Source organism: Planococcus citri, chromosome 1 (genome assembly GCF_950023065.1).
Source record: "Planococcus citri chromosome 1, ihPlaCitr1.1, whole genome shotgun sequence".
Taxonomy (NCBI): Eukaryota; Metazoa; Arthropoda; class Insecta; order Hemiptera; family Pseudococcidae; genus Planococcus; species Planococcus citri.
The window spans coordinates 45,389,014-45,409,382 of record NC_088677.1 but is presented as its reverse complement, the minus strand read 5'-3'; the positions used below and the strand labels follow the sequence as shown (position 1 = coordinate 45,409,382).

The 20,369-nt window shown below is 33.9% G+C and overlaps 3 protein-coding genes across 5 annotated transcripts in view; 2 read left to right on the top strand and 1 right to left on the bottom strand.

Moving 5' to 3' along the window:
- The window catches only part of LOC135832260 (protein phosphatase 1 regulatory subunit 37), a 122,816-nt gene extending 110,882 nt beyond the window's left edge, over positions 1 to 11,934 (top strand). For all 3 annotated transcript variants that reach the window (XM_065345401.1, XM_065345400.1, XM_065345398.1), the window contains 6 exons: positions 6,346 to 6,496; positions 6,595 to 6,724; positions 6,810 to 6,945; positions 9,131 to 9,319; positions 9,604 to 9,729; positions 9,824 to 11,934. In XM_065345401.1, coding sequence (XP_065201473.1) covers positions 6,346 to 6,496; positions 6,595 to 6,724; positions 6,810 to 6,945; positions 9,131 to 9,319; positions 9,604 to 9,729; positions 9,824 to 11,173 — 2,082 coding nt within the window. In that variant the 3' untranslated portion in view covers positions 11,174 to 11,934. The remainder of the gene's footprint in view (positions 1 to 6,345; positions 6,497 to 6,594; positions 6,725 to 6,809; positions 6,946 to 9,130; positions 9,320 to 9,603; positions 9,730 to 9,823) is intronic.
- Positions 11,935 to 15,680: 3,746 nt separating this feature from the next.
- On the bottom strand, positions 15,681 to 16,799 carry mRpS10 (mitochondrial ribosomal protein S10). The gene is made up of 4 exons (XM_065345412.1): positions 16,538 to 16,799; positions 16,335 to 16,468; positions 16,045 to 16,252; positions 15,681 to 15,966 (listed from the first exon to the last, which is right to left on the bottom strand). The coding sequence occupies exons 1-4, from the start codon at positions 16,652 to 16,654 to the stop codon at positions 15,853 to 15,855; spliced, it is 573 nt and encodes a 190-aa protein (XP_065201484.1). The 5' UTR covers positions 16,655 to 16,799; the 3' UTR covers positions 15,681 to 15,852.
- A 129-nt stretch (positions 16,800 to 16,928) lies between these two features.
- Positions 16,929 to 19,506, top strand: LOC135832261 (uncharacterized). Its single transcript, XM_065345402.1, has 4 exons — positions 16,929 to 17,140; positions 17,199 to 17,321; positions 17,416 to 17,578; positions 17,657 to 19,506. The coding sequence occupies exons 1-4, from the start codon at positions 17,068 to 17,070 to the stop codon at positions 19,404 to 19,406; spliced, it is 2,109 nt and encodes a 702-aa protein (XP_065201474.1). The 5' UTR covers positions 16,929 to 17,067; the 3' UTR covers positions 19,407 to 19,506.
- The last annotated feature ends 863 nt before the right edge of the window (positions 19,507 to 20,369 follow it).

Here is a 20,369-nt window from a genome sequence, read left to right as displayed (position 1 = left end):
TTTTCTGAGAATTACCCATAGGTATGTACTTACATATACCTAGTACATATAAGTCACCCCTTCGAGTAGGTTATATGGGTAAAGTGTCTACTTATTCTTCTCTCCCATTCATTTATGCTACAAATACATATTGGGCTTGAATATGAATAAACTTGGATGCATGCATTGTCGAAAGATGAAAAATGTTGGTGAATTATTTTGTAGGGCTTTGATTGTGGATAGGTTCAAATTGAAAATTTTCATCTCTCGACGCCAATTTTACTGAGCTGTTCAAATGAAAACTGAATTTTTGTTTACTTCCAAATTTTCACTTTCTGCCATTAATGCCATTATACATTTTATAATATCTCTTGATTTTGATGAATACCCGTATTGGGATTGTAGTTTATAACAACGCCTGTAGGTGTTCTGATAGTTTTTAAGCTGTGTCTTATTTTTAGCGGATTGGAAAAATGTAGGAGAAAAGAAAATAAGGTTAGTCGTTATGTAGACGAAAACGTGTAAATGTCGTTTGTTAGAATACCCTAGGGAAAATGATTTGATCCGACTTAATCAGGTGTGAACAGATCTACTCGTAATATAATCAATGTCCGGAGCGAATCAGATCTAATCTGGTCAGATCCAATAAAATAAGGGTCTGAACAGATCTAATCTGATCAAAACCGTTGATCTCATCAGATCAATTGTAGAAAATCTCGCCCATTATGACAATTGCCAAAAAGTTTTGTTAAAAAGTGCAAAACTGCTTTTTGCAAAAATGGTCAAAAATGCTCGCTTTGTAGCAAAATTACTAAATAATTTCATTTTTTTTCCAAAAATTTCCACTTTCTTCCCATAAATTGTCCAAAAATGCATTTGAAATTGTCAAAAAACCCTTCCTTGCGCTCACTGCTCAGGTTATCTGACCTTTTTTGCCAAAATTTGCAGAAAAAGTCGCTCTTTTTTTAAAAGAAAGTTGCGAAATAGTCTCCACTTTTTTATAATTAAAAACCATTTCTGAGTTTTTTTTTGGTCATTTTTTCTAAATCGAAATGTTTTGCTCACGTTTTATCAAATTTTTTTGACTACTTTTTCGAGCTTTTTCAGTGACTTGAGTTCTTTTTATGTGGAAAAAATTGAACATGATTCCTGTGCTAAGATTTGAACAGATACAATCGTTTCTCGCTTGCTTCATAAAGGGTTTGCCTTATCTGGGATTTGAAAGCTCTGCCTTATACTCACATAGAAAAATTTTGCTTTTGATTTTCCGTTGCAATTTTAACTTTGCATTATTCTAGAACCATGATAAAAAGTTGCACTTTTGTGGCTCGGAATCGCTAATTTTATTCAAAATTTTTCTTAATGATTGTTTATTACCTGCGAGATTATAGGTGACGAGGAACTAAGGGACCAAGCATATACAAAACAAAGGTTTTACCATTTCTCTCGAAGATCTCGAAAAAAAGTCTTCTTCACTTCTTGAAGAAAAAAGCTTGCTCTTGCTAACAGCGAAATATTCCACTCCTCTATCATCAATTGAAAAGTTATGCGCGTTTAAATTCCAAAAAATCGCTACCAATAAAGTTCAAAAAATTCTTCTGCTTGAAAATTGACCAAAATTCATTTTAAAAAAACTGTTGCTAGTAAATTTTTTATGAATTTTGGCTAAAGACAGTTTTTTTCAAAATTCAATCAAGAGGGCATTTTATTTTTGAAAAATTTTGAGAAAAATTCTGGGGCGTAACTTAGTTTCTTCTGGCTAGGCAAACATAATATGTATGTATGTACATACTTCTACTCGAGATAAGTTGCCAATGTTTTTGGTGGAAGGGGGGGGGGGGTTATTCTTCTGTTAAGGGTCAATCTGTATAATGAGATACATATCTATTCGACTATGAATTAATTGCGCGCGATTTGCTATCCACAGCCCCGCTCCCCCAAACATGGGTTGTTGATTTCATACAGCTCAAAGATTAGGAAAACACGCCTGGATGGACTCATTGAGCGTTGTATGGTTTCTTTATGGGAAGACACATTACTTTGTGAGATAATCTGTAGATACATTTTGGATCGAAATTTATTGTAAAATTTGTATGTAACTGTTTGTTATTTTTGTGTGATTGCGTGGAACGCCATTTTTTGTTTACGATCAGTTTTGTCCCGCTGTGAAGAAACTTCGTCAGTTTGACCTACTAAAACACAATATCAACTGTGTGTAAACATATTTTCATCCCGTTGAGAGTTATTGTGAAAAGAAGCGTAAAGTGAGTAAACTTGAGAGAAAAGAACCTTTTAAAAAAACGACAATTTGTCGAGAGAAAAGGCTAATGATACGACGCGACGATGATGTTCAATTAGAAAATTTTGTATTGCACGGATTAGCATAACAATGCAACCGAGTATACGGTCTGTTTGGCGTATAAAACTGATTGTAAACAAACACAATCATCCCTTCTTACCCTGGAGCAGAAGATTTAAAAAATATAATATCATTTAAAACAGCATTTACCCGCGAAAAGTACGCTAATATAAAAGTTGCACCGTGAAAGGAAAAATAATATTCTACCGAGTTTGTTTTTGAAAAAAAAGCACGAGATTTAAAAAAATGACGCGCAGCGAAAATCACCGCGATGTCGTGAAGGTTGCGTCGGAGGGTGTTGGGTGAAATGAAAATCCAATCGGTGCTACGAACGACGACGACGTATCAGTTCAAGTTCGCCTAATGAAGCGTGTTTAGACAACGCAGCAAGCATGTTTTGACGACGAGTTGTCGCTCGGTGTGACGAAGGCGCTGCTCGTCAGGAAGCCAGGGTGTTTTTTTTCCCGCAACGATTGCAACGCAACACACACCCTGTATATATGTATTGTACCTAGTACCTCTACCAACCTAGCTACATACATATTATATGCGTTTATTTTGTTGTTTATTGTACGAGTTGACCGAATGGATCGAGATGGAGGCAGGTTGAAATTTCATTCCGTTGTAAATTTCTTTGTACTGTACATAAGTACGTAGAACAAATGCGATGAAAAATTCAGTAATACCCGAGACCGAGTAGCGATTCGCATTTCCTTGACATGAATTTTTTTCGCTTCGTCAAACGATAGGTGTTAGGTGAGCTAGGTGGGTGTAATACTCTCAGCGAGAAAATTTCCCTTCTTTGAATGATATTGTTAAAACGTAAAGTTGTTGCTGGGAACCAAGGTGAAGGTAAACTTAGCGAGAGAAAATGTTACAAGTTTGAATTTTTCAACGTTTTATATTTAATTACGAGTAAGTATAAAAACGATGGTGAAATTTTTCTTTCTTTTGCCACTGAAGGATTATTTTTCTCGGTGTTAACGGCGTAGCCGGGTAAATTGAACAGACGACGAGGGAGCTTCAATTTGCTACACGCTTGGTAAAAATAACGCGCATTTGGTTCTCGTTCTCATGAAATTTTCAAGTACGCAACAGCGTCGACTGTGGTCATTATTTTTAGCCAATTTTTAAACCGCGCTTAGTGCTAGTTTTGTATTGATGAAAAATTGATCAAACATTCGGTTGTATACGAAGTAGGCCTACGTACGACGTTGGAAACATCGAGGAAAATTCTCTATTTATGTGTGAGCGGGCATCTACTTATTTGTATTAAAGCCAAACTTTTACTTTTTTCCGTGTCTGTTTCGTACTTTCAGGATGAAATTTTGTACCATGTCAACTCTACCCAGTACCCATAGCCCCCTCCTAATAAATACACAGAATCTTCGAGATGACCTCAGTTTTTTAAAATTCTAAATTTGGTGGATTTTTTCTGACATTTTTCTCCATGAAGGTATATGATATGTACTAAGATTAATCCACCTTTCATTTACCGCTAAAAAATGGTGGAAAACTATTGGAAAATAATTCTTTATTAGGTATACATACGTATTTTCAAAGAAACAGGAAAACAAATTTCGGTGGTTGTTAGGCAACTTATTTTTCCTCATTTCCTTGCTTGAGATTTTGTAAAACCATCTCATTGTTTTTTCTCTTTTCCATTTCATTTTGTCCTTGATTCTCATAACTTTTGAATGCTTGCAACTACGTAGTAAGTTGTAAAAATTCGCGAATTCAAAACTTAGGGTTGATTCTTCCAAAATCGCGAATCTCCTCAATTTCTGTTTACTAAATTAATGCCATTGAGGTTGTCTATCAATAAAATACATCTTGAACAATTGATTTTGTCTTTTGTTTCTCATTGGCAACATATTGACCGACTTTGGAGTAATGAAGTGTTTGAAAAAAATATTCCAGAGGCCGTTTTGGAAAACCGTGCTTCAAATACTTATTACAAAAAAATCAGTTTCGAAAAATGAAAGCAAACCGAGGGCAACAACTTTCGAAAATTTATGTAGTTCAACTAAAAACTAAAATTAAATTACAATTAAAGATGCATATTACTCTATAATTTTTCGCTGAATTTTAATGATACCTAGTTCATCAACGTTGTGGTTTACAGTGATTTTTATGTCAGTGTTACTACAATTTATAGTTTTTTTAATTGCTTTCAAGACATTTTGAACAATTTTTCAGCGATTTTGGTCAAGTTTTTCGCATTTTTTTTTTATTCATTTATGAGAATTTTCATTAACTGACGTGTTAGATTAATAATTTTCTTGATTTTTACTTTTAAATAGGGAAACTATTGTAGGTACAATAAAAATTGTCCATTATTTTTCGTTTGAAAATGTCTATTTGCGATAGTTTTTGGAAAACTATATTTGTTGGAAAGAGAATCATACACGCATCTCTCAAAATCGTTTTCTTAAACTCGATATTTATATGAGGCATTTTTTGAAACCAGGTAATTTTTTCAACTTTTTTAAAGATTTGACATCGTCTTGGAAAAATTGCTGTAAAATTACTTCAAAGTTGAAAAAAATCTTAATCAGCATTCAATTTGTCTTCTTCTCTGGACAAATATTTTGGGTTTTGGAAAAACATTAATTAAATTTAAAAATTAACCTACTCGAATGATACGAACGTTTTTTTATTTGATGAAAAATGTGAACATAATACTTATAGCAATCCACAAGAATTGAAATTTCAACAATGATTTTTATCCATTTTTCATCGGTAGGTATCTATCTACATATAAAAATGAGCGTTGAAAAAAAAATTGAAAATCTACTGCCCCCAGCATAGAAAATCCTGGCTTCTTGATTCAAAGTAAAGATGTACGTATTTTCTAAATCACAATTAACGTAAAATTCAACATACCCCCTCCGCATTCTCACCCTTTCTAGAAATTTGAATTTTAACCAAATCTCCGCTTTACTTTACTGGACATTGCGTTGACATGTGACATGATTGTATCACAAGCAGTGACTTTCAATGTGGTAAAATCATGTTTTACTTCGTAATTTATCGTAAAATAACACTAAAAATTGTCATAAATACCAATATTTATTCATGCGTACGCTCGGAAGTAGGTATCACTATACGTACATATGTGTATTCAAAATATGTACTCATCTTTACCATTTTGACACATCATGACACATTCTCCAAAACAAGTGTCAAATCCAGCCATCCAATCGAAATCGTACTGATGGTTTTTGGTCTTGCGTTAGCAAAGGCAAGTTTTGCCTGGAAATACGTGAATAATCTATATGAAAATACTTGTGCATCACGTGTCGATTTCATTAATACGATTAAATAACAAACGAGTAGGTACCTAAACCGAAAAAGAGATGATGGAATTCTTGCGTACACTCGCTGTAATAGGTTTTCATTCGATAAAGGAAATTACATTTATTTAAAAGAGACGCGCGCCATGAAGGGCCGACAGAGATGGCGAGAAAAATCGATATTGTAATTTTTCGACGAGAAATTTTTTACATTGGTCAAACGTTTATTGAAGGTTTTCTGAGGCTGTTTTGATAACAACGAATGAATTTATCGCGAGTCAGTGAGTAAAGTTCTCGCATCAAGCTCAGGCTCAACGATTGATTTGTTTAATCGAAACACGACCGACGTCGACGAGAAGGATGAGTAACGTTTATGCTCGTGTTTTTTAGCCAGTTGAAAGGATTTCGTAGATTTGAACTGATAAAATATTAATTCAGTTTAGAAGGGAAATGGAATTGCGTTTTTTTCCATAACCTTTTATATTGTTTTACGCTCAGGGTTTCGGTTACGCTCTGGATATGATGAACCTACCTACAGTGCACCTACACTTGCCTTAGCCACTCTTACGATTCGAAAATTAACTCGTGTACTTACTTGCTCGTCATTTGAGAATTCCAATAAACACGCACTGAGAATATTTTTCAAAAATTGTACAATGTACATACATACCTATTAATGATTTTGGTACCTATTTTTTTTCTCGGTTTCAGGCTTGTTGTTTGGAAGAACTGGAAGCAAGAAATACGACGTTAAATGAAGTTTCAATGCCCATACTCGGTCGTGCCCTCAAAGTCGGATCTCAATTACAAGTATTAAAATTAGAAAACTGCGGACTAAACGGTCGTTCTCTTATTATATTAGGTTCGTTTGCACCTTTATGCAATACAATCGATTCGATACCTTACCAAATACCTATACTATGTATTTTTCATCATTAATCTCCGTTATTCTGTTCACAGCTTCAGCCTTAAAGGTGAATTCAAACCTAAAAGAGTTATACTTAGGTGAAAATAATTTAGGAATGAATGACGCTAATCAACTCGGTTCAATGCTCAAATGTAATACTACATTGCAATTACTCGATATTAGGTGATTTGTTTTATTCTATTATGTTTTTTCATTTTCTCAATTCGACGATCGTATTAAAAATGCATGTTTTTCGTTTCTGTTTTAGCCACAACGATATCAAAGATGCGGGGTTCAATTACATAATTGACGGTATCATAGACCAAGGGTTCGGTTTGTCAGTATTAATGGTGTGGAATAACCAACTTACCAAAAATATCGCTTACACTTTAGTCAGACTGCTGGTTCGTGTATTAAATGTTAATTAACGTGTTAGCCGCCGCGCCGGGTTGTAGAGTAATTGGTAGAGAAAGCGCGCAGCGCACGTACCCTACACATTGGTTTGAAATTTAAGCTGCTGAGTAATGAATTAGCCTCATCATGTTATAGTTATACGACATACGTGTAGACGTTTTGGTCTATTTTGGATGAGTAGGTAAACATTACTCGTATCAGCGGTTTTGCCGGACAACTTTGGTTCTGTTTCAAGCTTTTCATTCGCGCTTTTCTCACCAAGAAAGGGAAATATTTGTTTAGATTATTGGTTTACCTACAGTTGTATTCACCGATCACGCTGTGAATCATTGTCGTATCAAGGCTGGAAGTACAAATTTTCATGTTCAGCGTTTCATTCGATGTGGCCTTTTGGGAAAAAAAGGACTGCGGTTGAAATGCACGAGTAACAAATTGAAAATACACCTACCTTGATATCCTTTTCCCTGATTAACTTTTTGAGCTGAAAATTTGGCTTTTGAGGTTTCAGTATGTCCTTGAAATGAATATATGTAAAAAAAGATGTATCAATGTGGCAAAGACGGAAAAAAAGTGCTCGTGTGTGCCATTTGACGAAATAATCTTTCTGCAAAAATCTAATTTTTGTGTTTCGAGATCTAGAGTGAACGAATTAATTGCAAAGGATGTTTGAAATTGTCTCGAATTCTAGGTAGTTCTACAGGGTGCCCAGAAATATCGAGTACCCGTGAAAAAGTTTTCTACTAAATACTTTGGTTGGTCACAATGAATGATAATAATGATAGCACATGATTGGTTGTTGGACTGGAGAGATAACATTCCACCAATCATATGCATCTTTTTCGCGTTGCCAACCTATATTTTTAATGAAAAACTTGTTTAGGGGTACTCGATATTTCTGGGCACCCTTAAAGCTTTAATACTGCCCTATTTTTCAGGTTTTTTCCTTTAAAAAAAAATTAATTTCATCCATTCCAGCCTTTAAGCATATAGCTTTCCTAATCCTTGTAAGAAACATCATGTAAAAATGTCTGTTCAACTCTAATCAGTCCCTACATCCATTTTGATGTGTTGAAAAATACGCTATAAATCAGATTTCAGGATTCTACATATCTCGATTTGATCAAATTTTGATATTTTTTTTTAGGAAAAGTCGATCCAAATTTTTTTTAAATTTGTCCAAAAGTGGAAAAAAATTGATCATTTCTTGACTTTTTCTTGTGTAGATCCAAACGATTTTCTTCCCTTTGGAATACCTTGCTCGCTAATGTGAATTTTTCTTCATGTGGTTCAAAAACTTGAATTTTCAGATAACTTCATTCAAGTTCTTCACAAACGGTGAATTTTTGGATTGAACACTATTTTTAACTGAATTAAAAAATTTCTAGACAAGTTGTTCATTCTTGGTGAAACAAAGAAAGACCGAGAAATTTCACTATTCTGGAAAAGTCACGGAATTACCGTGGCAAAATCGGGAAATTTCAAGAATAAAATCTTCAAACTTTATCAGGTTCGGACATCCCCGGATCCAATTGGATCCGACCGGATCTAAGCAGATCAGAGCCTGGACATTTATTTTTGAAAATGTTTCAATTTTCAAATTCGATTTTTTATTCGTGTTATGATTCCGAGTGTTACATACAAATTTAAAATTGCTTAAATAATCTTCCAAAAAATTCAAAAATGATCGAAAAAAATTACATTTCTGTTTGAAAACAGTCATTTCTAGCGGAAAATTATTTTCAAAAAAAATCTTCAAAAATCAAAAAATTTATTCAGACAGGGAAAATTTTGGATTCTTGAAAAAAAACAATATCTGGTAGTTGAATTGTTTTCTTAATCCCTTGTGATTGCAATGACCGAAGACTTTTTCCTGATGAGTTCTTCTAAGTTAGAACGATACGTCGATACACTACAGGTTACAGCAGGTTACAGGGTTTTTAATTGAAAAACCTTCAGAAGAACGTAAAGTAAAAAGAAACGTGCCTAATTTTAAAAAATTCACAATTTTACCCCAACTTCATTTCGAGAGCTAAAATTTAGAAAGCAATCTTCCAGTGAAACTCTATCAATTCCTTTACCTCGACGATCGAATATCTAATGCTTAATAATACAAGTAATTCAACTCTCGCAAAATTGGCAATGTTTCAATATCAACCGTAAATGTTTGTTTTGCAGGGCGAATGTACCGGTTTAGAAACGTTGAACGTCGGACAAAACGTACTGAATGACGAATTCTTACGTATCATCAAGGATCCATTAATATCGAACAAAAACCTGCTAAGATTGGGTTTACAGTCGACGGCGTTGACAAACGAAGCTGCCTTCATTATATCGGATATTTTAAATTCGAATAGTTTGATTCAGGTAATTAAACGAATGTTTGTACCGAATGACCTAATAAGATAACCGCGTTTAATCTAAAATCAACGTTAAATGATGGATGAAGTGACGAAACGCGATAATTATTCTATCTGCGCCTGCGATATGATTAAAGTCTCGATTCTCGAAAACAATATTTACCTATATTATGATATTAATTTATTTCGTAGATAATATTCTCACTCGATTACTCTGTAAATGAACTCGAGGTATGTTATTTATGCTTACTAATGAAAAATTGTTTTGTTTTGTTTTTTCAACTTTTGTAGAGAGTTGATTTGAGAGATAATAATATCCAAACTACCGGACTATCGGCGTTATTGGAATGTTTGAAGGAAAATTCAAGTTTAATAAGACTGGACTTAGATAAACTGCCTCGCAAATCCGCATTTACCGTAAGTATTCGCGTGAATATTTAAATAGGCATGTAGATAGCCGATAGGTACCTACCTATATTGAACGATATTAAAGCGTTTTTTAACGTTACAGGAAAACAGCGCTTCGAATTACAAAGCGTTAGTAGAAGAAATACGTAAAAAATGCGCCGAAAACGAAAGAAACATCATGGAACGTAAAAACGAATCGGATAATTGTAGCAGCGAAGAAGAAGATTCGGTCAAAGAGCTGAGTGCCAAGTACAGAAACCTTCAATTATCAGTTGTCGACTCGAGAAAAATTTCGTTGACGTGCGAATCATTGGAATTTCGACCGCCGGAAAATCTTATCAGTAATTCGAATTTCTTAGGAGAGCCGAAGAAAAACGGTAGATTAAGAAGTCCGGCGCCGAGCCCTATACCTAGTCCGGTATCGAGTCCTTCGCCTGTACGTAGTCGTTTCCAAGTATCGAAAGTAGTCGAGGGTCAAAATTCTCCTCCGTTGTACAATCCTATCGGTAGCGGGAACAAAACCTCGTCCAGATTTAAAGTTACCGTCGTCGAACCGGAAACCAAACCGTTATCTGACAGCAATATATCGGACGACAGTAATGAAATCACGTTAACTATAAATTATCCGATGAACAGCGAAAAAACGTATCCGGGTAAAGAGAACAAAAACGAAGATTCTAGGAATAAATGTAGAAACGAGGAAATTACCAAAAGTAGAAATTCGCAGAGCGATCAAAGTAAAAAAGACGAGAAAATCATCAGTATCAAAATAGATTCGGCTCCAGCTAAGAATAAAGACACCTCGTCGAATCCTATAACGGAAAAAATACGTAAATTATCGTGGGTCGGGCCTATTCTGCAAGCTCCCTCGGCAGCGATGGAATCGGCTAAAATACCTACTAATCTGGAGAAATTACTCGGCCTATTTCAAAATCCGTTTGTACGCAGTTCGAATAAAACCGACGAGGTTATTAAATCTGCGAGCAGCGAACCTATATTGACGGAAAGTCATCGAGATAGCAGTAAAACTGTGTCGATGAACGAGGATGTGGAAACCACGCTACCAAGTAGCCAAGAAAAATCGGACGATAAGCTTAGCTTCGGAGCTATCGATTTACCCGCTGATGAGAACAGTTCCGCTAATGAGTTTAGCAAATTAAGCGAAAATATTATTAAGAAGCTGTCCGAACAGATTGAGTTTAAAGAAAAGAAATTATTCGGCGATGCGAGCACAGCCACGAACTCGAGATCGGATAAAGGTACCGAAAACTTGACCGGTAAGAGTGATAGCGAATTTGGCGTTTCGGAATCTAAAGCGTTTCCCGCCACTTGGCCGCAGAAATTATCTCCTAACTATCTCCCCTCGCCCAGCAAAAGCTCTCCCAATATCTTGGAAGCTACCGCTTTCGTATTACTGCAAGGACACGTTCCTTCCGATTTAACCACCAAGTGAATATTACGCGTAATAAGTACGTATGTGTGAAAGCTGTGCTTTTTGGTGAACGTTTCACTGCCTAGTATCACGTGGATACTTTGGTGTATCGTAATCGATATCCTTCTCTAGTGTATTGTTTTGCAATCAAGGAGATTGGCAATGAATTGAAAATTCGCGCTGGGTTTTTGTACCTTTCTCTCTTACAGACTACCATGTAGGTATTTTACGATCATACTGGTCGAGCCAGTAATTGGAAATTTGTAACTTGATAATATGTAGGTACGTAAGTACAACGTACAAATGTAGCTATGGAATTACGCTTTTTCAAATATCAAACTACTCACCAACAAGAAGGGAACGATCTTTTGTTATGTACTTACTTGAGTAAGTTTGAAACTGAACAAAACGAATTTGTCGATAGGTTTCCTGTGTTGGAAAAATATTATAATATTCGAACAAAATTAATTTTTCAAACTGTGTTATCCAAGTTTAGCGCGATAGTATTCGACATCTAAGATTTTGACGCTTTGCTTGGAAAAGAGTGTAGTTTTATTGGCAATAAAAGTTCCCGTACGATTATTGGTTGAAAAACAAATTTATAATTGATTCCAAATTTTGAAACGACAAAAACAAAAACGAACCAAAGTTGATTTTTTTTCAATCCTCTGACGTTCGAGAGCAATTCAAATGTGCGTACTTGAGAGGCTCAAATGTTGGATCACAATTTTTGCAAAAAAAAAAAAGAAAGAAAGAAAAGTGAAAAATAAGTCTAGTTTTTACTTCAACCAATCCTGTATTGGTATTGCGCGAGAAACAGTTGGAAGAAAATCCAATAAGCACCAACATAAGTTATAGGGTGCTGGATAAAGTTCATTTTTTACCCTTCCAGAGCAAATTGAAATTTTTGAAGAAAATTCAAAACTCGCTGGAGTTGATTTAAAAATAGTCTAAAACTGGTCATTTTCGGAGAAGTAGCTATCCACACTTGTAAAAAATATATTTCATGAAAAAGTTTGAATATTACCATAAGAACAGTTGTATTGGGACTTTGAATTTACAGAAATACAAAACTGGGCTTTAGTGTCTGAAATTTTGGTACGGAGGGTTTTTAGAACATGCTCTTTTCAAATGAAACCTAGCCAGATGGTTTGGTTTCATTCAATTGGTGGGCGACTGGGCGTCAATTAAAAAGTTTTTGATTTTTCGAATTTTTCCCCATGTTCTAGTCATAAAATCATACTTGAATCAGAATGCCCGAAAATTGTGAACTTTCGTTCAACAGAATTGATACTGGTACATAATTTCAGGACTAGGTAATTTCCATAATTTTTACTGAATTTTTTTTTAAGCATGCTTAAATTAAATCAGCGAAAATGATCAATTTCGGATTTTCAAATTTCAAAAATTCTCCAAAAATTGAAAAATGAGCTTGAGTACCTAGCTGAAATTTTTGGGTGGTTTCAGACCATTCTCTTTCCAGAAATTGATGTTTCATTCAAATCGGAGGCGAACACTCAAGATGTTCAGTTCACTTGTAAGATTGTGTGTTTGAATTTCTACTTCATACATTCCTCTGACCCAATAACCTTGGAATTCGATGCCACTTGAGCCTTACACCAGTGATTTTTTTTAAGGGGTAGATAGCGAAAACTGCGATTTCTTTGATTGCGCCCTGTTACGAGTACCTACATTCTTTTGAAGCTTGAAAAAAATAATAGTAATACTTGGTAATTGCTGTTATTTTTTGTGTAACTGTCGTAAAATTTGGAATAAATTATTAGACTACTTACTTTTAAGCCAGTGATCGTACAATCTCTTCTGTAATTAAACTATCAAGGACCATATCATAAGAACTTTAGTAGGTATAGGTACTTACCGATTTTGATATTCGACCATAGAAATTTTATTGTCGTGAGTGCAACGGTACCACTATCAAGTATCTGAAATAAGGCTAATTTTTTCAAACCAAAGCATTTAAACGCATTTATGCTATATCACTGTGTTTTTCATTGTTTTAAAATCTAAAATTAAACGAAACTCTTATCGATATTTTTAAAAAAAAATACCTACTTATTTATGGAATTTGGCATTTTATATCATTATTACGCGCTTTAAATTTCATCAAGTCGTATCAACTTGTACTATAATATAGATATAACTTCTATGGGCTAAATGTCTTCCAAATAGTTACCTATTTGAACACGTTTATTTTTCAGCTTAGACGTGTATGCAGTAATTCGCCTTGGTAATCTTATAACGAGTGTTTTTCCTCTTATACGAATACTTCTCTCTTTACATGTACTTATGACTGAACCAATAGCGTAAATGACTTAAATAAAAATAAAAATAAACTATTGATCTCATTTTTGAATTTTCCTGCAGCAAAGAAATGAAGTAAATTTTGTACAGGGTGGAATAATACGGAATTTAATTTTATTGTTCTATATTAAGATGTATTTTATAAAATGTGTGTATTTTGTTTTTTGTTCGATGTTTTAAACCGGTGTAATTTTTCTAGATTTACTTCGTATATTTACGAGTACTAGTGTATTTATATGTAACAGTCGTCTAAAGATACGAGTACTTTTCATCGTTCACATTTTTGAATTATCGTTCGTTTTTATGTATATTTTTGTACAGGATTTTTTAAATATCGCATATTGTAATCTTAATCGTTGTTACCCCTTCTATCCCTTCCCCTAGGATATCCTACGACCAATTTATGTAATTAGGTTTAGGTATTTTTTTGAAAATAGGGTGTCTTTGAATGATTTAACGCAAATGTTGGATGTTTGTAGAATTTCAAGATTTTACCTGTTTGCTATCTATGAGTACTTAGGTAATACTTATTTACTTTTAGAAAGGAGAATGTTTTGAATTTTATTTGCACCTAATTGATTTTTGAAAATGGTGAATTAGACGATTAAAATTAGATGGATGAAAAGCATTATTAAATAAGCACTTGAAGAAAACTTGTCCTCGCATCTAGATAAGACGATAGAATCTTTGTCGATGTGAAATTTATAACGAATGCTAAAAAAATTTCACCCAAGTTACTCAAGTTTTGTTTTGCACTGAAAAAAAAACGATGATAAAAGAACAACTCTTCATTTTTCAAATTATATCCATGTTTCAAATTGAAGTAAAATGAGCAGATATTTTAACTGTTGGTATTCGTACATTCCTGAGTAATTTTTAGATTTCGAATCGGAACAAGAAAAGAATTGAAGAATAGCATTCGTGTATACTTGGATTTTGTTGAAACGAATAAAATGCCTTTAAGTGAGGATTGATTTTAATAATCTATTAGGGCAGATAACTAAAGTATTAGTTGGGCTGTGAAAAATAAATTTATTCGTTGTTACCTGTACTTTTTTTGTTTAACCGTTGAATTATATCGTTTGTCAGCTTTCAAAAAGTTGAAAAATATTTTTTATGGAGGTATTAGAATTTTCTCGTAGAGGAACAAGTTTATGAAAAGTAGTCAATCTCTGTAGGTACCTGTGAAATTGATGGTGATATGGATATAATTAATGGTAATCAAAGGATGGCTCGTGTTGTCTACCTGTAAGCTTGAAAGTTCGCGTTTAAGAAATGATTTTTTTTTTAAATGTATGTATTTTTTTTTCAAGTGTGTACATTACGACTGAATACGCTTTTTAGTAGAACTAACGTTGCGATGGTAGACATAAATTTAAATTTTGTGTGAAATGTCTTTTTTTTTGTAATGTTAAATAATTTGTTGTACGATGTCTTTTTTGTTTTTCTTGTGTGTTTCTGTTTTTTTTTTTCAAGTGTATGTAGTAGTTTGTTTGAAAATTCTTGCGGATATGCATACAATTTAACGTACTTAAGAATCAATTAATAGTACAAATTAAATTTTAAGCATTTTGCCTTTATGATATAATTACTGTAAGTGTAATGTATGATTTTGTACGTACTTATTTAATTTCTAAGATTCTATCTTGTAATAACACTTAATATTTATGTAATTCGTAAACATTGTTTAGGTAGTGTTTTAAAATACTCGTTTTAATGTGTTTTTAGCTTACGAATAAATTCGTTACACTTGATGTTTGTTTGATTTGTTTGCAAACAAGGGAGTTTTTATTTTATAATCACCAGATTCGATGTTCTTGAACTTTAAAATCATATCGAAGTTAATCATCGCACCCAATACCATTTTTCAGAGAATTTGAATTTTTTGGCCATCAAGTGGGATTTTGTAAATGAAACCTATCTCGATTTTCATGTAATTCGAAAAAATCAAAAAATGCAGAACGCCAGCTAATTACGAGTAGCTTGAGCATATTTTTTTTTTTGGAAAATACTTTGTCTGGAATCGAATTAAAATTTTAGGTGCGAGGGTTTTTTGATCCAGAGAATTCATTTCCGATGAAAGAATTTCACCGAAAACAAAGTGACTCTCATTTAAATTCAAAAGACCAAGCAGCAAAGCAGAATAAAATTATTTTTAGATTCGTCACATCGAGGATGTAATGCCTCTAGGAATGAAAAAATTGAATTACTTTAGGAAAATATAATTTATATTGAAACAACAACGTATCAAGTAAATCAATAATTACTCAATTAGGTACTTCACAAATTAACGAAATACGATCGTATCACAAGCGCATCCAAAAAATCCCAGCTTATAAATTCTAAATCTTCCGTTTCTAACATGATATTGCTTTAGATTACTGTTTTTGAACTTCTTGCTCTTCGTTTGTTTCTGGCTCTGTAGATTCCGTAGGATCTTGTTCGAAGACAGGAGGAGTAAGCACTTCAGGTGGTAATTTTTCCAAAGCAACCTGATTTCATGAGAAACCATCTACATTAATACGACCGGACTTCGTTATAACGAACTACAAGAGTAAATTCGTACATACCTTGGTGACTTTCAACGCAACTCCTTCCGGAAGATTCCTTTCGATGTATTCCAAAAAAGTATCAGCTGTTGAACCGGTCAAGTGATGGAAATTCATAAATCTGAAATAAGTTCTGACTTCGTATTGAGTTCTGTGCTTTTTATGAACGAAACGAGACCGCAGAATAGTTAATCCTCTGTAATCTTTAAACGGTTTAAGCGGTGTAAAACTGAAATGAAAAAATAGCATAAATATGGGCACCACCTAGAGAGTATAAAATACTTCGTGTTTATATGACTTGGTATGCATACCATTTTCCTATCGTAATATCTAAATTATCTGCAGCCATTTTAAGAAATTCAGAGTAGCTTTTCAAAGTAGCTTTTTCATATGCTCTCATTTCAACCTCGATAGTTTTGTATAGTTTATCTGGTTCATCAGACGTCTGTAAGGGTAAACGTAGTATTACCGAATGAAGAAAATAAGGTAAAACTAAGAGGAAATGAGAACTTACGGGTCTTTCGACGAGGTTGCCGGTAGCAGTGCAATAGGGTGACATATTTCTGGGTGAAGCATATTTCAATGCATTGTTGAACGCAGAACGAATGATGTTTCCGGCAATAGAATTCATCTTGGTGAAACGTTTGAATGGAGAAGGAGAATACAAAATCACGACGTTATAAATTAGTTCTCCATCCCAAAATTTCCAGCTTTCAATATTTTGGAAAATATGCTTATGATGATTGATAAGAGCTGAACTATCACATCACAGCTAAAAAGTTCGCACTTTTCACTTTTTTCACTGAAAAAATCAGTGTTACCACCACATTGTACAAATGACGTCATCTTCAAGGGGTTATCAAAGTTTTTTTTTGTAAATTTTATTATCAGTTTGGTTTTTTATCACTAAAAAAGTTGAATTGAAACACCTTATTATGAAACACGTGCAAAATGAATTCGATAGAAATTCTTTAAAAACGATGAAAAAATTGTTATATTTTCCTATTTAATTTTGATTTTTGTAGTACAAAGACACAAATTATAATGTCCGGTTCTCGAAAATCCCTCAAGAAGGCAACCACCTTTAATCCTAGAGCGTCCAACGATTGGTCTAAAGGTAAGAAATTTTTCAATTTCAATTATCAGCATCTTCTAATTTCTTCAAATCTCTTCAGATGAATCGAAATTCGGTCTAAAAATGCTCGAAAAAATGGGATGGAAGCAAGGCCAAGGTATAGGACTAAATAATCAAGGCATCACGGAGAATATAAAAGTTCGTCTTAAACTAGATAGTAAAGGTGAGTTTTTCAGTCAAATCTTATGAATCATACGTTTACAGCTCACATCCAACCAACACCACAAAATAATTTCATTCGATGTTTCTATTGCTAGGCTTGGGTTACCAAATCAAAGAAGACCAGTGGTTGGAAGTTCGGAGTGAATTTTCTGAATTATTATCGCAGCTGAGTCAAGGAGTTGAAGATGAAGACGAAGCACTTGAGAAAGGAAAAAAATCATTACGAGCGGTATCCGAATCCTCGAAAACTAGAGTGCAGTATGTCATCTTGAATAAGTGTATTTTATGTTTATGGTCCACTTCATTAATTAGTTTTTTTCTTTATAAAATTTACAGTTATCACAAATTTACGCATGGAAAAGACATCGCCAGGTATAAGAAAGAAGATTTAATCGGAATCTTGGGTAAAAAAGAAAAAGATGACTCCCTCGTACCAGAAAACAAAGAATTTATTCAAAGTGGAAATATGGACGAATATTTTAAGAGTAAAAAGAGGAAATTAGAGCCCGCCGACTCGAATTTCTCTCCTGCAGACAACTTGCAAGTTGATGACATTACTGATCACGATTCGACAGATTCTATGAAATCTGTAAAAAAGAAGAAACTAGAAAACGATGACGTTGATTTTCCTTCTACAGACGACGCTGGTGAAATTCTTGACCATAACTCTGAAAATTCTCTAAAACCTGTGAAAAAGAAGAAAAAGAAATTAGAGAATCTCGATGAAAATCTTCCTTCGACAGAGAACTCCCAAGATTGTGATATTCTTGATCACGGCTCAGATTCTAAATCTGCGAAGAAGAAAAAATTGGAGAACGGTGACCGTAATCTTCCTTCTGCAGACAATTCGACTTCTTGTAATACTCTTAATAATTTTGATTCTGTGACTTCTGGGGAAAAAAAGAAGAGATTAGAAAACACCGGCCAAGACACTACTTGTGCAAACAACTGGCATGGTTGTGATATTCTTGAAGACAATTCGGTGAATTCGAAGTCTGAAAAGAAGAAAAAAAAGAAGAAAGCGGTAGAAATCAGCGATCTGAATCTTCCATCTGCTGAGAATTCGCAAGCTTGTGAAATTATTGACCAGAGTTCTGGCAATTCTGTTAAATCTGCGAAGAAGACGAAGAAAATAAAAAATAGCGATCAGAATATTTCTTCTCCAAACAGTTCGCAACCTTGCAATATTATTGATGAAAACTCCGCAGATTTAAAGACAGCAAATTTACAAAACATTGGACATAATCTTCCGTCTGAGAGTAGTTCTGAAGCTTGCGATATTTTGGACCCCAGTTCGACAGATAATTCTAAAAGTAAGAAAAAGAAATTAGAAAACAGTCACTTGAATCCTCCTACGAACAACTCGCAAATTTCTGACCAAAGTTCTATAGATTCTTCGAAACGTGTGAAGAAAAAAAAGAAAAAATTAGAAAACATCGGCCAGAATCTTCCTTCCGCACACGATTTGCAAGCTTGCGATATTTTTAACCAAAGTTCGGAAGATTGTCTCAAAAGTAAAGAAAAAAGAACAGCGAACAGTGACCAGAATCTTTCCTCTGTGAGCGATTTACAAACTTGTAATATTATTGACCAAAATTCGATAGATTTTACAAAAACTGCGAAGAAAAAGAAAAAGAAGAAATTAGAAAACAGCGATCAGAATCTTCCTGCTGCGAAAAACTCGCGAACTATTAAAATTATCGACCAGAATTCGGCAGATTTTATGAAATCTGTGATTGATTATAATAGTTGCAATAATGTGGAAGATATTATTTCAAAGTTTGAAAAAAGTCGCGAAGAACTGTTGAATAAATATCGAGAAAAATATATAAAGAAGTATTCAGAATCATCGTCAGGTATTCAAGTTTTTGGTGATGAATTTGATGGTAGAAAATTGGATTGCAAGAAACCTACAAATGAAGATGAATCTGTGATGCAAATGTATGCCCGTAAGAATAAGTCAAAAGCTGACAGAGCGGTTGCTAAAGCTATATTAGTAAGAAGCATAGAAGAAGGTGTTGTGACGCATGATTTTGAAGGTAGTAATCTGACGAATATTCCAGGCTATGGTAGTAAAATATGTTGAATTTTACGGAATTTACGTTCTGCGTTCATCTTTATGTGTTTTAAATTTAACAATCCATGTGTGCTGCATTTTTCAAGTATATTGCGCGTTTAATGACGAATGATGATTATTTATTATGTTTATACGTATATTGAAATAATATGTGCCCTGGTCTACGGAAAGGTACCTGACGTCCGAAAAATCGTTTTTCGTTTTATTGGCTATTTTTATATGAAATTTAACGCTCTTTCCAATGAGGCAGACCGCAAATCGCAGACATTTTCCTTACATCTTCAAAAATCGCGAAAACGAGAGTGTGTAGGGGGCAAATTATTGTGGTACAACAGCAAAAATCGCAAAATTTCACTGTTTTTCAAAACGTCGCTACAGCTATACCGCTAAAAATTTAAAAAAAAAAAATATTGTGGGTGGAAGCCCTATCCTTTAGGAGAATTTTGGTGTGTTTGAACCAAAAAAAAATTTTTTTTTAATACCTCTCAAAAGCTCACAAAAGCTGACTGAAAAAACCATGAGAAAATTTCCAGTCTTTTAGTTTTCCGCATTTAGCGGAAAAACTGTGCGTCCTAGCGAAAATCTGATGAGATTATGCTGATAGTGAAAGAGAATTAAATTCTCTACAATTTCGTTTACGTGAAATTTTCGTAGGACGCTTAGTTTCAAAATGACGCGTCTTTGAATTTTGCAACTTTTCATAACTCGAATTTCAACATTTCAATTTTTTGTCACTTCAACTTCAAATACGCGTCATTTTGAAATTAAGCGTCCTACGAAAATTTCCCGTGAACGAAATTGTAGAGAAATTAATTCTCTTTCAGCATAATATCATCACATTTTCACTAGGACGCACAGTTCGTCCGGTAAATGCGGAAAACTAAAACACTGTGAGTTTTCTCACGTTTTTTTCAGTCAGCTTTTGTGAGCTTTAAAAAACTTTTTTTTTTTTGGTTCCAACACATCAAAATT